This window comes from Lithobates pipiens, unplaced genomic scaffold (assembly GCF_037356315.1).
Source record: "Lithobates pipiens isolate NorthernLeopardFrog02 unplaced genomic scaffold, aLitPip1_a1.2 Scaffold_25, whole genome shotgun sequence".
NCBI classification, from domain to species: Eukaryota; Metazoa; Chordata; class Amphibia; order Anura; family Ranidae; genus Lithobates; species Lithobates pipiens.
In genome coordinates, this window is record NW_027507787.1 from 180,247,492 (window position 1) to 180,263,131 (window position 15,640).

Below are 15,640 nucleotides of genomic sequence, written 5' to 3' on the forward strand. Positions count from 1 at the left end.
TTAGTATGCCAGGTTACTGTCCCCCCACTACTTGAATCCAGCTGACCCAGGGTTTGCACTACCATTCCTTCTTGGCACCAGATCTTTAGTCTTCACCAGTGAAGATTTTTTTTTACTTTTTACTATTTATGACCCTGATGCCCAGTCTGCAGCTCCATGTCAGATATTGTGAGGTAGGGATGAGCCAAACACCCCCCAGTTCAGTTTGCAGCAGAACATGCAAAAAATGTGTTCAAACACTGTTAAAGTCTATGGGACACAAACTTGAAAAATCAAGTGCTAATTTTAAAGGCTTATATGCAAGTTATTGCCATAAAAAGTTTGGGGACCCGGGTCCTGACCCAGGGGACATGTATCAATGTAAAAAAAGTTTTAAAAACGTCCGTTTTTGTGGGAGCAGTGATTTCAAGAATGCTTAAAGTTTAACATGAACAATTAAATGCTTCTTTATATATTGTGTCTGTTGGGTATCCTTAGTATGCTTGTAAAGTTGTGCATTTTTCCCGTGTTTAGAACAATACCACAGCAAAATTACATTTCTAAAGAAGAAAATGTAATTTAAAACTAATCACGGCTGTAATGTATTGTCGGATCCCAGCAATATAGGTGAGCGGCACAGTGGTGTAGTGGTTAGCACTCTTGTCTAGCAGTAAAAAGGGTTGCTGGTTCGAATCCCAATCACGACACTACCTGCCTGGAGATTGCATGTTCTCCTGGGGCCTGCGTGGGTTTCCTCCGGGTACTCAGGTAGGTTATTTGGCTTCTGTCCAAAATTGGCCCTAGTATATGAATGGGGACCTTGGATTGTGGGCTCCTTGAGGGCGGATATTAAGGGAAACCCTGCACCCAAATAAAAAAACAAATGGCGTGGGGGTTCCCCAGGCACTATATAGTCTGAACAGCAGTATATATACTATAAGGCCTGCCCTATATACTCTGCAGAAAATTGGGCCTTGGTGGTACCAGAAAACTGTAAGTCCTCACAGTTACTCTTGGTGAGTGCAGGAACGGGGTCTGCTGTGAAATAGTATATAAAGAATTGTAATTACATGCCCTGTTAAACAGGGGCAGAACAATTGGGCCTTGGGTGGTGGTGGGGGTGCCCTAAACTAAAATATTGTTGGAAGCTAGCATCATCAAGATTGAGGAGGAAAAGGATAGTCAACATAGGCAGTCTTCAAGGGATCCCACATCCATAGAAAATTCAATCAGTTACATCAGTGTCAGGTCCTTGATAGCTGCTGATCCAAGACCGATTCATTTTTCATTAATGTGAGCCTATCAGTCGGTGCACAGGTGCATTCTATAATCTGTTACAAACCCTCCAGCAGCACTGAATGTGTGCTCAGAAAGAATGCTGCATGCAGGACACGCCAGTAGCTCAATTGCATATTGAGCAAGTTCTGGCCAGTGGTCCATCCTCAAGACCCAGTACCCTAGTGGATGCTCTGTTGGAAAGGTCTCCAAGTCTGCTCTTGCCTCTAGATATTCCTGCACCATGTAATGCAGATGCTGGTGATGGTTGCTTGAACCAATCAGACCTTGGCGCTAAGGACTAAAAAAATAGTTTAAAGGTATCGGCCAGCTGGCCACCTTCTCCATAGTCTTCCTCTGACTGAACAAAACCTCAGCAACAAGTTGTCCAGCACCAGGAAATTGTAACCTCCCAGGGTCTGGAAATGCATTAGACAAACCTTTCTTTAAGTCCACTAGAATATGTTTTCCTGTCGCATCATGGCAGCATACACTCTGGGTTGTGACTCCGCCCCCACAACCTGATAGGACCACATAGCTATAAGATGAAGATACGCCCCCCGCCCCGGTATTCTCTTATTTTTCCTCACCTGTTGGGACCGCACGGATCATCACCCTCTTACCGCTTCGCCCCAGCCAGGTTCTAGCCTCTTCTGGGTGGAAGTCCTTACCGGTACAGCCTCTAAAGGAAGCTAAATGGAAGGAACCCCACTCTGGTGATCTCAGGGGTATGAATACTTTTTCTCTGCAAACAGAGCATTGCCTCTATAGCCGTTGGAAGTAAGCCTTAAATAGGCTGAAGGCATATAATAAAAAGATTGGTCTTTAAGCCTTAAACAGGCTTAGTACCTGCGGTGGTCTCCGGTTTCCTCTTCCTCCCTGGTGTCACTCTGTCTGCAACCTGACAGCATACTCTCTGCCTTCAGTATCTCTTGTCACCTTAGGTTGTCTGGTGCCTTTACCCCAGTGTTGCCTTTCTGCCATATTTTACTTCCTTTTCCTTAGCTCTCTTCCTGGTCACTCTGCCGCTTTGCACATGCTCACTGTGCACTTTGGGCAGCCTGTGTATGTCTATCTATGTCTTTTCCCTTTTCCAAGATGGCGCCGGCGGCCGCATGGCACTACTGAGCATGTGCGGGCGGGACATGACCACGGCTCCAATTTTAAAAGGGGAAGATGCCTTTTTTAACGCAGATGTCTTTTTTGCCTGTTTTTTGTGCTCAGCTGAATTTCATGACTGCTGCATTTCTGTTTTTTTCTACCCCAGTGTTGCCTCTCTGTTTGGTAAGTATCTTCCCCGTATTTTTCTTCTCTCTATTCCCCTCTTGGTTCTGTTATGGCTTTATCTTCCTTACCTTTTTGTGTTACCTGTGTCTTCAGGCTTCCTCTGTTTCCCTATCCATGGAGACCACTGCTCCAGCAGATCACCACCAGCATAATAGGTAAGAGGGGAGGAGTTTGGTAAGTAGAGAAGATCGAAAAAGAGAGCAGGACGCACTAGCGCTACCTAAATGGTTAGCCCCATCAGGTCCGCAAGATCATCTCGCAGAGATTCCTCGCATAGAAGAAGCCGCTCTGGCCATAGGCGGAGCCATTCGGGTGGAGGAAGTCGCTCAGGGAAAGGGAGTCGCAGAAGGAGTCGCTCCAGGTCTTGTTCAAGGCGCAGCCATTCCCGCCGAAGAAGATCCCCTGACCGGAGGCCCCATTCACCAGCACGTCACTCCCATCCTTATGAAAATACCTGCTGGGTATGCGGGGCCATAGCCCTTCCAGATATGTTGGCATGCCGCCGGTGCTTTGAAGAAGCCACCAGAGAGAAAGGGCAAGAACACAGAGAGCTCAGAGTCTTCTGCCCCACGTGTCGCTCCCGACACGGAGTTATCTCCACGGGGTGCTTCGCTGGCTCCCCCAAGTACTTCCAGAGAGAATGATTCTCCTTCAGATGAGGAAGAACTAGAGGCTTCAGCGGGCTTTGACTTCTCCCTAATAGAGCCTTTTGTGAGGTCAGTGAAGGGGGCCATTAGCTGGGAGGAACCACAGGAGGCCCAACCCAAAAGGAGAAAATATTTCCCGAACCTGATGAGAGAACCCGAAGCCTTCCCCTTCATTGATGAGTTGGAGGAACTTATCAGAGACGAGTGGCAGAGACCCGAGAAGAAAGCAAGTCTTAACAATCGGCTTGCCAAACTATATCCTCTAAAGGAGGCTAAAATTAAATCTCTCCTGTCCCCGCCAGTGGTGGATGCATCCCTCATGCGTGTGGCCAGACACGTTACGCTCCCTATCGAGGACGCTGTGTCATTCAAGGATGTCCTGGATAGGAAGATCGATACTGATCTCAAAAGAGCTTACTTAGCAGCAGGAGGCGTATGCAGGCCAGCAATGGTTCTTGCAGCTGTGGGTAAGGCTATTGCCAGTTGGTCAGCAAGCACAGAAAAGCTTGTATCCAAGGCGCTGATCAGGACCAGATAGTAAGGGCCCTGCAAGAACTAAGCCTTGCAGGGGATTTTGTGGCAGAGGCATCTATGGATGCTATTAAGTCCGCATCCAGGGCTATATTGTCCTCGGTAATGGCCAGACGGGCTCTCTGGCTCAAACCCTGGGCAGCAGATCCTGCTTCCAAGTCCAATTGGTGCTGCATCCCGTATGATGGTGAGAACCTTTTCGGCGCAAAATTGGACTCTGCTATTTCTAAGGTCACTGCCGGAAAATCAGGGCTTATCCCCTCGGGGGAAAGCCAAAGCTTCAGAGGCCTCCTCCCTTTAAGCGTAACCTCCCAGACAGGTACAGGGATGCCAAGTCCTACAGGCCTGGTAGGGAGTACAGAAGGAACTGGAAGGCCCCTCAAACGTCCTTCCTGACGTCCCAGAAGCCCAGGACCCCAGCATCTACTGACCAGAAGTCCTGTTGAAGGTGCGTCCGCCCAGCCAGCAGTGCTGGGGGCCAGACTCTCAAAGTTCACGCTGGTCTGGGGGAAAACAATAAGCGTTAACCACCGTTCGCGTCGGGCACAGATGGTCATTCAGGTGACTTCCCCCGGGGGACCATTTTTGCCCAACAAACCTCCCGTCATCCCGGCAAAAGAGGTTAGCCTTGACCCGATACGTTCAGGATCTGCTCCAAAAGGAAGCAATTACCGAGGTGCCCCTATCCCAAAGAGGTCGGGGGTTCTATTCCCCTCTATTTCTAGTAAAAAAGAAATCAGGGGACCTACGTCCGGTCCTGGATCTAAACGTAAACCGCTCTATCCAGGTAGAAGCATTCAAAATGGAGAGCCTACAGTCTATCCTCCAGGCCATAAATCTGGGGGACTGGATGCTCTCCATAGATCTACAGGGTGCCTACCTCCATATCCCTATCCATTCAGAACTCCAAAAGTTCCTCAGTTTTTCACTAAACCACAGACACTTTCAGTTCTGAAGTATTCCGTTTGGAATTTCTGCGGCTCCCAGGACCTTTACAAAGGTCCTTCTTCCCGTTATCGCGCATCTGAGGGAGAGGGGGCTGCGAGTCCACCATTATCTGGACGATATTCTCCTCCTCTCAGACAGCCGGGAGTCGCTGTTACAGCATCGAAAGATCCTCGTCTCCACTCTGCAGAATCTGGGATGGCACATAAACTGGGGGAAGAGCCAGACTCGGCCCACCCAGAGAATGATCTTCTTAGGAGCCCAGTTGAATACAGTGCAGCTGCCTCTGGAGAAGTCTTCCCTGTTGGTCCGGAAGGTGAAGAAGGCCATTCTAGCAAGATCCCTGTCGGCCAGAGTATGCCTCAGCCTTCTAGGCTTCTATCAGCGACAATTCCTATGGTCCGTTGGGCTCAGTGGCACACCAGACCTCTGCAGAACTCCTTCCTACATCAGTGGGATGGTTCATCCATGACCCAGACGATCCGGATCTCGGAGACAGTCAGGCGCTCATTGCGTTGTGGTCCCCACAACTTAAACAATTGCAAACACATAGTCATCCCTCCTCAGGAGGTAGTGACCACGGATTCCAGTCTAGAAGGTTTGGGAGCCCACTACCAGTCCCATGCAGCGCAGGGCCGTTGGCCTTTCGAAGTACGGGACTCGGTATCGAATGTGCTGGAGATGAGGGCGGCTTTACAGGCTTTCCTGGCCTTCAGCTCCCTTTTAAGGGGGAAGCAGGTCCTCTTAAGGATGGACAACAAGGTTGCTGTTGCCTACATAAACAGACAGGGGGGGACCAGGAGTCCCTCCATGATGCGGGAAGTTCTCCCTGTGATTGAATGGGCACAGTTGAACCTGTCAGACCTGAGGGCGACTTGCATCCAGGGGTTCGAGAACATCTTAGCTGACACGCTCAGCAGGGAGTTCGCCTTCAACAAAGAGTGGTCCCTGAGCCCTCAGACCTTCTCCCTCATCTGCCAGACCTGGGGTCAACCAGACATAGACCTTGCTGCGACTCTGGCAAACTCCAAATGCCGAAGGTTCCTGTCGAGGTTTCCCTTTCACTTAGCGGAGGGGACAGACTGCCTCCAGCATCCCTGGAACTTCCATCTCGGGTATATCTGCCCTCTGACTCCCCTGATGCGAGATTTCTCTTAAGGCTCAAGAGATCAACGGCATTGGTGATAGCGGTGATTCCTTTTTGGCCCAGGAGGCCATGGTTCACCACCCTCCTACAACTGAGCACGGCAGACCGTCTTGCTCTTCCCTGTCAGCCGACTTGCTCTCCCAGGGCCAGCTACTACATCCAGATTCGGGGAAGCTGTACTTGATGGCTTGGGGGCTGAGAGGGCTAGGTATCTATGTCAGGGCTGCTCCCAGAAGGTAGCTGATACCCTGCTCCAGGCCAGAAAACCTACCACCAACTGCACCTACTGCAGGGTCTGGGAGAAGTTTGTTGTCTTCTCTCAGGACCTTGGCCGGGATCTGTCCTCCCTTTCGGCTCCTCTGATCCTAGAGTTCCTGCAATCAGGCTTAGACAAAGGTCTTAGCTCTGGTACTCTGAAAGTTCAGGTGTCAGCTCTATCCGCCCTGACAGGGGTTAAATGGGCTCACGATCCCCTTGTTATGCAATTTCAGAAGGCCTGTCTTAAACTAAGACCACCTAGGAAGCCTTCCTTTCCAACATGGGACCCATCAGTCATCTTAGAGGTACTATCCAAAGAACCCTGTTTTCCGCTGGAAAACATCTCCCTCTGGCACCTGACACTAAAAGTCACCTTTCCTGGTCGCAATCACATCAGCGAAGAGAGTTTCAGAGATGCAAGCATTACTGATTAAGGAGCCGTATCTGATCATTCATCCGGACAGGGTAGTTCTAAGGCCCTTGGATCACTTTATCCCAAAGGTGGCATCCTCTTTTCACTTCAACCAGGAAATCAACTTGCCAGCTCTTAACACAGACCAGGGTGACCCTCATCCTCTGGATGTAAGGTGCAAAATCATAAAATATCTTTCCCTGTCCAAATCCTTTAAAAGATCGGAGAACCTCTTCATCATTCCCTATGGCCTTAGGAGAGGTCAAGCAGCTTCGGCCCGAACCATTGCCTCCTGGTTGGTGAAGGCCTACTTGCTGAGTGAGTCGCAAATTCCTGAAGACCTTAGGGCTCATTCCACCAGAGCAGTGGTCACCTCCTGGGCAGCGTATTGTAGGATCCCAGTGGAAACCATCTGCAGAGCGGCCACTTGGTCCTCCAGGAACACCTTTATCTCTCACTACAAGGTGGACTCAGCTCAGCTATCAACAGTAGAATTGGGAAAGTCCATTATTCAAGCCAACTCTTCTATTCCTTGCTAATAAACGTTTACCTTTGCATCTCCCACCCAGTCTGCGAGTTAATCCCCAGAGTGTATGCTGCCATGATGCGACAGGAAAATGGAAAATTGTATACTTACCTTTCCGTAATTTTCCTTTCCTGTCGCATCTTCATGGCAGCATACAATATCCCACCCACAAAGGTGATTCATATATACAGAGAATACCGGGGCGGGGGGCGTATCTTCATCTTATAGCTATGTGGTCCTATCAGGTTGTGGGGGCGGAGTCACAACCCAGAGTGTATGCTGCCATGAAGATGCGACAGGAAAGGAAAATTACGGAAAGGTAAGTATACAATTTTCCATTTTATCCTCTGCGAGTTCTGCAACCTTGTAACGTGGCTCAAGAAGGGTTGCCAGCCAGTAATGATCCCTTCTCATTGATACCACGAATCCTAAGGTCCTTTCACAGGATCAGGGCAGCCATGCAACATAATTTTGCTGAGGCATTCGATTCTGAGTCCTCTGGGTCAGGATCACATGATCTGTAACAACCTCCTCATAGCCACGTACAACTCCTTGGGTTTCTGGGGACAGAAAACCATCCCTTGAAGACTGCTGCTGAGTGTTATCCTCCTTGCTGACACAATCCTCCTCTTACTCCTCTTCTTCCTGTGTGTTTGGCGGGCCCACAGGAATGCTATCTGGATAAAGTGGGCCTTGAAAGGTAAGGAAGTCCTCTTCCTCTCACTGTTCTGCCTCAAGTGTCCTGTCCATTATTCCACGAAGCGTGTGCTCCAACAGGAAGACTAGAGTGACAATGTAACTGATGCATGCATTGTCACTGGTCACCATCCTTGTGGACTCCTCAAATGGTGATGGGACAGTGCATGCATCCTTGATCAGTAGCCACTGGCATGGCAAAAAGAATTTTGCGTATACGAACGTGACCAGGTAACGTGACCAGGTACCAACTTATTATTGTATGTTTAGTGGGTTGGTATACCACTCCAATCACGTATGGGTGTTATTGTAGTATTTTTCACTCATTTAATGTAATGTCTAAGATATGAGGTTTTTCCTCTTTTTTTTTTAAAAGCGCCCCTATTGTCACCAAATCCCAGCGAATTACGTTTCTTACTATAGATCCTTTCTAGGGAGCAGCTATAAAATTATCACAATATTAGTTTGATAATTAGAGTACCCATAATCAGTATCACAAGTAGGGATGAGCCGAACACCCCCCGGTTCGGTTCGCACCAGAACTTGCGAACGACCCCCGCGTTCGGTACGAACGTTAGAACCCCATTGAAGTCTATGGGACTCGAACGTTCGAATTGGAAAGTGCTAATTTTAACGGCTAATATGCAAGATAGTGTCCTAAAAAGGGTTTGGGGACCTGCCTCCTGCCTCAGGGGACATGGGTCACTGCAAAAAAAAGTTTTAAAAACTGCCGTTTTGGCGGGAGCACTGATTTTAATGACGATTAAAGTGAAAAAAAAAGTGAAATATTCCTTTAAATATGGTGCCTGGGGGGTGTCTGTAGTGTGCCTGTGAAGTGCCACGTGTTTCCCGTGTTTAGAACAGTCCCTGCACAAAATGACATTAAACGGAAATACAGTGGTGTGAAAAAGTGTTTGCCCCCTTCCTCATTTCCTGTTCCTTTGCATGTTTGTCACACTTAAGTGTTTCGGAACATCAAACCAATTTAAACAATAGTCAAGGACAACACAAGTAAACACAAAATGCAATTTGTAAATGAAGGTGTTTATTATTAAAGGTGAAAAAAAATCCAAACCATCATGGCCCTGTGTGAAAAAGTGATTGCCCCCTAAACCTAATAACTGGTTGGGCCACCCTTAGCAGCAACAACTGCAACCAAGCGTTTGCGATAACGTGCAATGAGGCTTTTACAGCGTCCTGGAGGAATTTTGGCCCACTCATCTTTGCAGAAATGTCCTAATTCAGTTACATTAGAGGGTTTTCGAGCATGAACGGCCTTTTTAAGGTCATACCACAACATCTCAATAGGATTCAGGTCAGGACTTTGGCTAGGCCACTCCAAAGTCTTCATTTTGTTTTTCTTCAGCCATTCGGTGGTGGACTTGTTGGTGTGTTTAGGATCATTGTCCTGCTGCAGAACCCAAGTTCGTTTCAGCTTGAGTACACGAACAGATGGTCGGACATTCTCCTTCAGGATCTCTTGGTAGACAGCAGAATTCATAGTTCCTTTTATCACGGCAAGTCTTCCAGGTCCTGAAGCAGCAAAACAGCCCCAGACCATCACACTACCACCACCATATTTTACTGTTGGTATAATGTTCTTTTTATGAAATGCAGTGTTCCTTCTACGCCAGATATACTTGGACACACACCTTCCAAAGAGTTCCACTTTTGTCTCATCGGTCCACAGAATGTTGTCCCAAAAGTCTTGGGGATCATCAAGATGTGTTGTGGAGAAATTGAGACGAGCTTTGATGTTCTTTTTGCTCAGCAGTGGTTTTCTCCTTGGAACTCTGCCATGCAGGCCATTTTTGCCCAGTCTTTTCCTGATGGTGGAGGCATGAACGCTGACCTTAACTGAGGCAAGTGAGGCCTGCAGTTCCTTGGATGTTGTTGTGGGGTCTTTTGTGACCTCTTGGATGAGTCGTCGCTGCACTCTTGGGGTAATTTTGGGCGGCCGGCCACTCCTGGGAAGGTTCACCACTGTTCCATGTCTTCGCCATTTGTGGATAATGGCTCTCACTGTGGTTCGCTGGATTCCCAAAGCTTTGGAAATGGCTTTATAACCCTTTCCAGACTGATAGATCTCAATTACTTTCTTTCTCAATTGTTCCTGAATTTCTTTGGGTCTCGGCATGATGTGTAGCTTTTAAGGATCTTCTGGTGGACCTTACTGTGTCAAGCAGCTCCTATTTAAGTGATGCCTTGATTGTGAACAGGTGTGGCAATAATCAGGCCTGGGTGTGGCTAGAGAAATTGAACTCAGGTGTGGACAACCACAGTTATAGTATGTTTTAACAAGGGGGGCAATCACTTTTTCACACAGGGCCATGATGGTTTGGATTTTTTTCACCTTTAATAATAAACACCTTCATTTACAAATTGCATTTTGTGTTTACTTGTGTTGTCCTTGACTATTGTTTAAATTGGTTTGATGTTCCGAAACACTTAAGTGTGACAAACATGCAAAGGAACAGGAAATGAGGAAGGGGGCAAACACTTTTTCACACCACTGTAACACCATTTAAAACTGCTTGCGGTTTTAATGTTATATCTGGTTCCTGCAATATGGTTGAAAATCATTGAGAAACATGGCATGGGTAGCCCTCCCTGCCCATTACCAGCCTATTTGGGTCTTGTACGCATATTAAGGGGAACCCCGTACCCATATTAAAAAAAGGAAATGCGTGTGGCCCCCAGGCCCTATATACTCAGAACAGCAGTATACAGGCGGTGCAAACAAGACAGGGACTGTGTAGGTTTGTTGTGTTAAGTTGAATCTGTTTGTCATTTTCAACCGGTACATTTTTAAAGTGTAGCTCCAGTCAAAAAAACTATCTTTAAGCTTTTTGGAAAACATAGGGAAGGGTTATCAGCCCTGCATAATTTGTTTTGTCGTCCATCTTTTTTCATCTCACTTGCTGCTGTCTCCTTGCGTATTGGCGGGGTACTACAGAGTAATAGCAGGGTACTGCTGAGTATTGGGGGTACTACAGAGTAATGGCAGGGTACTGCAGAGTATTGGGGGTACTGCAGAGTAATGGCAGGGTACTGCAGAGTATTGGGGGTACTGCAGAGTAATTGCGGGTACTGCAGAGTAATGGCGGGTACTGCAGAGTATTGGGGGGTACTGCAGAGTAATGGGGGTTACTGCAGAGTAATGGGGGGTACTGCAGAGTAATGGCAGGGTACTGCAGAGTAATGGCGGGTACTGCAGAGTAATGGCGGGTACTGCAGAGTATTGGGGGGTACTGCAGAGTAATGGGGGTTACTGCAGAGTAATGGGGGGTACTGCAGAGTAATGGCGGGGTACTGCAGAGTAATGGCGGGTACTGCAGAGTAATGGCGGGTACTGCAGAGTATTGGGGGGTACTGCAGAGTAATGGGGGTTACTGCAGAGTAATGGGGGGTACTGCAGAGTAATGGCAGGGTACTGCACTGCAGAGTAATGGCAGGGTACTGCAGAGTATTGGGGGTACTGCAGAGTAATGGCGGGTACTGCAGAGTAATGGCGGGTACTGCAGAGTAATGGCGGGTACTGCAGAGTAATGGGGATTACTGCAGAGTAATGGGGGGTACTGCAGAGTAATGGCAGGGTACTGCACTGCAGAGTAATGGCAGGGTACTGCACTGCAGAGTAATGGCGGGGTACTGCAGAGTAATGGCAGGGTACTGCAGAGTATGCACTGGTATTGCAGAGTATTGGCAGGGAATTGAGGGGTTAAATTCAGTGAGCAGCGATGTGGGCACTGCAGATGCAGCCCACATCGCTGCTGACACCGATCTCTTTCCCCTCCGCTGTACCGATCGGTACAGAGAGGGGAGGGAGGAACATGACGCGGGTTTGTTTCCAAGTGATCACTCCGTCATTTGACGGAGCAATCACGTGGTAAACGGCCGCTATGAGCGGCCGTTTACCGTGATCCGTGATGCGACCCGGCGGTCACGGATGCTCTCGAGTGCGCACACCTCGGGGCACGCGAGAGCAGAATTCTGGGAGGCCGTTAATTAACGGCCTCTCAGAGTTAAACAACCCCCCTGAAGCCGTTAATCGGCAATGGGCAGTTGTTAAGTGGTTAAAGCTAGATCACTAGCTATATAGGTGAGGTGAATATAGTGGTGTATACTGCAGTCAGGGCACAGACAACAACCACTACACAGCAGCAAGATAGGAAATCAGCCAAAAACGATTGGTGTGTACTGTGTTGAAGGTACACAGAACACCCACTGCTTCAGATGCTAAGTAACACACTACACGAAGCCGCCTCAAAGGCGGCCTTATATAGTGTGGGGCGTGCACTACACAGCCTGAGCTATGATTGGCCACAGGCAGGATGCCTGTGGCCAATCATGGCTCTCCTCGCTGCCGGCGCTGCGATTGGCCAAGCATGCGGGGTCACAGTGCATGCTTGGCCAATCATGGGGCAGCAATGCACTGCGCCACCGCAGTGCATTGTGGTCCGCGCGCGCGTCACTCGAATTTTGACGCGAACGGCCCAAACGTTCGGAATTCGCCGAACGCCCGAACAGCCAATGTTCGAGTCGAACGTACGTTCGACTCGAACACGAAGCTCATCCCTAATCACAAGGTATTTTAGTAAGTGGCGCAGAGTTCATTTGTAGCTGCTATCAGCTGCATGCACACATAACAGTTTAAAGGCTCAGTGTAAGTTCTCTTTTTCAACTGGATACCTCCTAGAATCTTTAGAATAGAACAAGGGTGCAACTATAGGGGTAGCAGTGGTCGCAATTGCCCCGTGCTCCAGGAGACCCATGTAGCTCCCTTGTACAGTACACATGGATAGGAGGGGTGGTAGGGCTTAATATAGAGGAACGGATGCCCTCCATTTTCCTCCTGCAGGCAATCAGTGCCTGCAGAAAGAAAATTGAGGGCATCAGTTCCTCTATATGCTGCCCTTACCACTCCTCCTGTCCATTTTACTTGTTTCCAGCTGCCTCCAGGCTCCTGTGTGCTCCCCTGTCCCCACAACCACCCCCCCACAGCGCTGCCAGCTTTCCCCCTCCCCTTTCCTGCTGACTTCAGGGGGGCATGCATCAGGCTGTAGATTGGGAAATGGGACAGTAAATATGTACTTATATATGTATATGTATTTACCGGCCCCTTCCTTTAACAAATGGACACAGTAAGTGATCAGTACTGATTGATCTAGGTCCATTATTAACTGAAGCATAATAAACTGTGTTTACTATGCTTCCGTTTGTGAATGAACAGGCAGCTCTGTACCGAGCTTTTCCTGTCCATTCAATCTGTGTAGCTGAGGCTGCAGAGACGAATACTGAGGATTGTCCTCAAACTCATTTCTCTGTCTTAAAGTTGAAAAATCAGAGGTCTATTTAGACCCCTGATATATTTTACCAAAGCCTCCTCAGTGGGGCTCCTAAAAAAAAATAGTAAAATGTAGCGGATGACATTTTGACAAAATGTCATACACATGTAAATTTAGTTTTTGCCTCAGAACAGTAGGGGTTCTGAGGGTTAATTACATAGGTTGGCCTTAACATCAGTCTGGCCAGGCTGTGTTTGGAAGTTCTGCCTGGTCATGTGAACAGTGAGGTGACAGGCCAGAACCAAGCCTGGTTGGATGTTTGGTTCCGAGAAGGCTGATACCTAATCAGTGGGAGTGCCGGGGTCCGCTGAGGAGTCTGGGAAGGGGTACTTAAGAGGTGTGGGTCACGTGTTCAGGAGAGGAGTTCGTGAGACCCATGTGGTCTGTTCCGGTTCCAGGACCGGGGTATCCCTGTGAGGGGTCCCGGTCAAGGGGTGTTCGACATCCCGCAACATGTTCCTGTTAGAGGCCCCTGGTGGACCCATCTGGTCTGGGGTAGGGATCCATCTGTTCCCGAGTCTCGGAACTTGCTTTTCCGGGGTGCAGTAACTGAGGGAGGATTCAAGGTGTCCGGGTGTGCTCTTGGCTTGGAGAGGCACCACAGCTCATGGAAGTGACCAGTGGAGGACTCTTCGGAGGAGGGCCGGCAAGTGGCATCCTGGGAAGTGCCTGGTTACTGAGTTGGGAAGGACATTGATGAATTCTCACTTTTCCAGTACCATTGTGGAGACGGGAAACATGCCAGGTACTGTGGAAAAGGTTTCAGGTTTTGAGTCAACGTCCTGACTGCCATGATCTCTGGATAGAGATCTGTTCAGCCTTGAAGTACCCAGCTTCGAGTGGCTACTCTCTGGGTGGAATTAGAGACTTTGCTGGACCTGCATTTAAAGGTGCCTGAGTTCTTCACCCGTGCCCTCTGTTCCCACAAGAGACTGTGTTATTGGATGTTACTACTGCAAAATAAAACCTTTGTTAAAGGAATTCATCTGTGTCGGTGTTCAATTAGTTGGGTATCTACCCTGGGAACCCCTAGACGTGGAAGAGCAGGACAAGAGAAGGTAACTGGTAAGCCCAATAAGTCAAGGCCGCCCAGCAAGGGATGTGGCTGCTACAAAAACAAATAATAAAAAATACAATTGTAAAAGAATAAAGAAATAAAATGGTAAAAAATAAGAAATGAAAAAAAAATGCACTTGCCACCAGGCCCTGGTGTTCCGCTACCATGAGCAGAACATGTGAAAGTGTCCCACTGCAGGATCATATCAAAGGGGAACAGGAATAAAGAGATCAGTGGGAAGGGCCCTGGGCTTGGAGGGAGCCAGTTGAGCCTTCATGGTTTCTTGCATCAGGGCCCTGAATTGGAACCATGCTTGGCATGTGTTATATGTGTAGCAGTACTACATATGAGGAATGTTTATACAGTCTTATCGTTATGGTAGTTTTGTGATTTTATATGATATTTGATGTTATCTTGTAGACAGCCTTCTCGGAAGAGTTGAAGCTGTTATAGCTGCAAAGGGTGGGAAAACTCAATATTGAACCCTACGGACTAAGACTGGGATTAAAGTTAATTTGCGTGTAAAGGCAGGCTTTCCAATACTTTTGGTAATATAGTGTATTTATATCGGTTGGTGCAGTTTTTGTTGTTGTCTGTGTCCCCCCTGGGAAGATTTCCTTTCACATTCATTGCCAGTTTTTTACAGGACAAAAAGTGGGGGTAAATCTCACATTTGATGGTTGTCACTGGAACAAAAGTAAATTCTGTGACAGTCTCAGTAACAACTGTCCAAGGTGTGATTTATCTTTACTTTTGGGAAATCTCCTCTTGCTTCCAGTCATATGGTGTACCCCCAGCATTACAAAACCTGATATAGGGTCAAAAGATGTGAGCAATATCAAAAATACATACCAACAAAAATTTCAATTGCCCAATAAGCTCTTCATTTTGGCACCAGTCATGTGGCTTGTTTCTAGTAAAGTTTGTCATTTGCTTTAGTCTTTGTGCCAGAGAATGTCCCGTTTTCTCTTCATTTTATGAAAAACTAGTAAACATGCCTGATACTTATAGAATAACATATTATGGGATAGCTGGTTTGGTTGAGAGTGATACTTACAGACTGACATATTATGGGATAGCTGGTTCGGTTGATTCCCCCAGCAAACACAGCAAAAGTGAGAGCGGTGTGGAAACAGAAATTAAGCAGCATGTGCCATCCTTTTCTACTGATTCGGATAGTGCTGCAGATGGAAAGAGAGACAGATTAAGAGTGGGAACATAGTCATACAAAACAGACTTGATTATAAAAATAGTTTATATTTTGTTTGAAATCAGAGAGCAGACAAGCTGTGCATGCAATGTAAAAAGCCAAACTGAACCAATATTACAGCCTGAAAACCAAGTTCTTAGAAACACATGTGCCTAAAGTGTACATATAGCCATAATGTTTATTTTCCATTTTGAACAGAGTCATTTAAGCTATCTGTGTCTCACTGGAAGATTTCCTTTCACTTCCTGACCCAGAGACACAACAGGAAGTTTGAGGAAGTCCTCTACAGAGTGAGGGGTATACCCCCTCTTGGACAGTTGTT

At 47.7% G+C, this 15,640-nt stretch overlaps 1 protein-coding gene across 1 annotated transcript in view; it reads right to left on the reverse strand.

The window, feature by feature from the left end:
• ADGRA1 (adhesion G protein-coupled receptor A1) overlaps positions 1 to 15,640 on the reverse strand; it is a 1,280,537-nt gene that overhangs the window by 118,809 nt on the left and 1,146,088 nt on the right. The window contains exon 16 of the mRNA XM_077455240.1: positions 15,166 to 15,289. Coding sequence (XP_077311366.1) covers positions 15,166 to 15,289 — 124 coding nt within the window. The remainder of the gene's footprint in view (positions 1 to 15,165; positions 15,290 to 15,640) is intronic.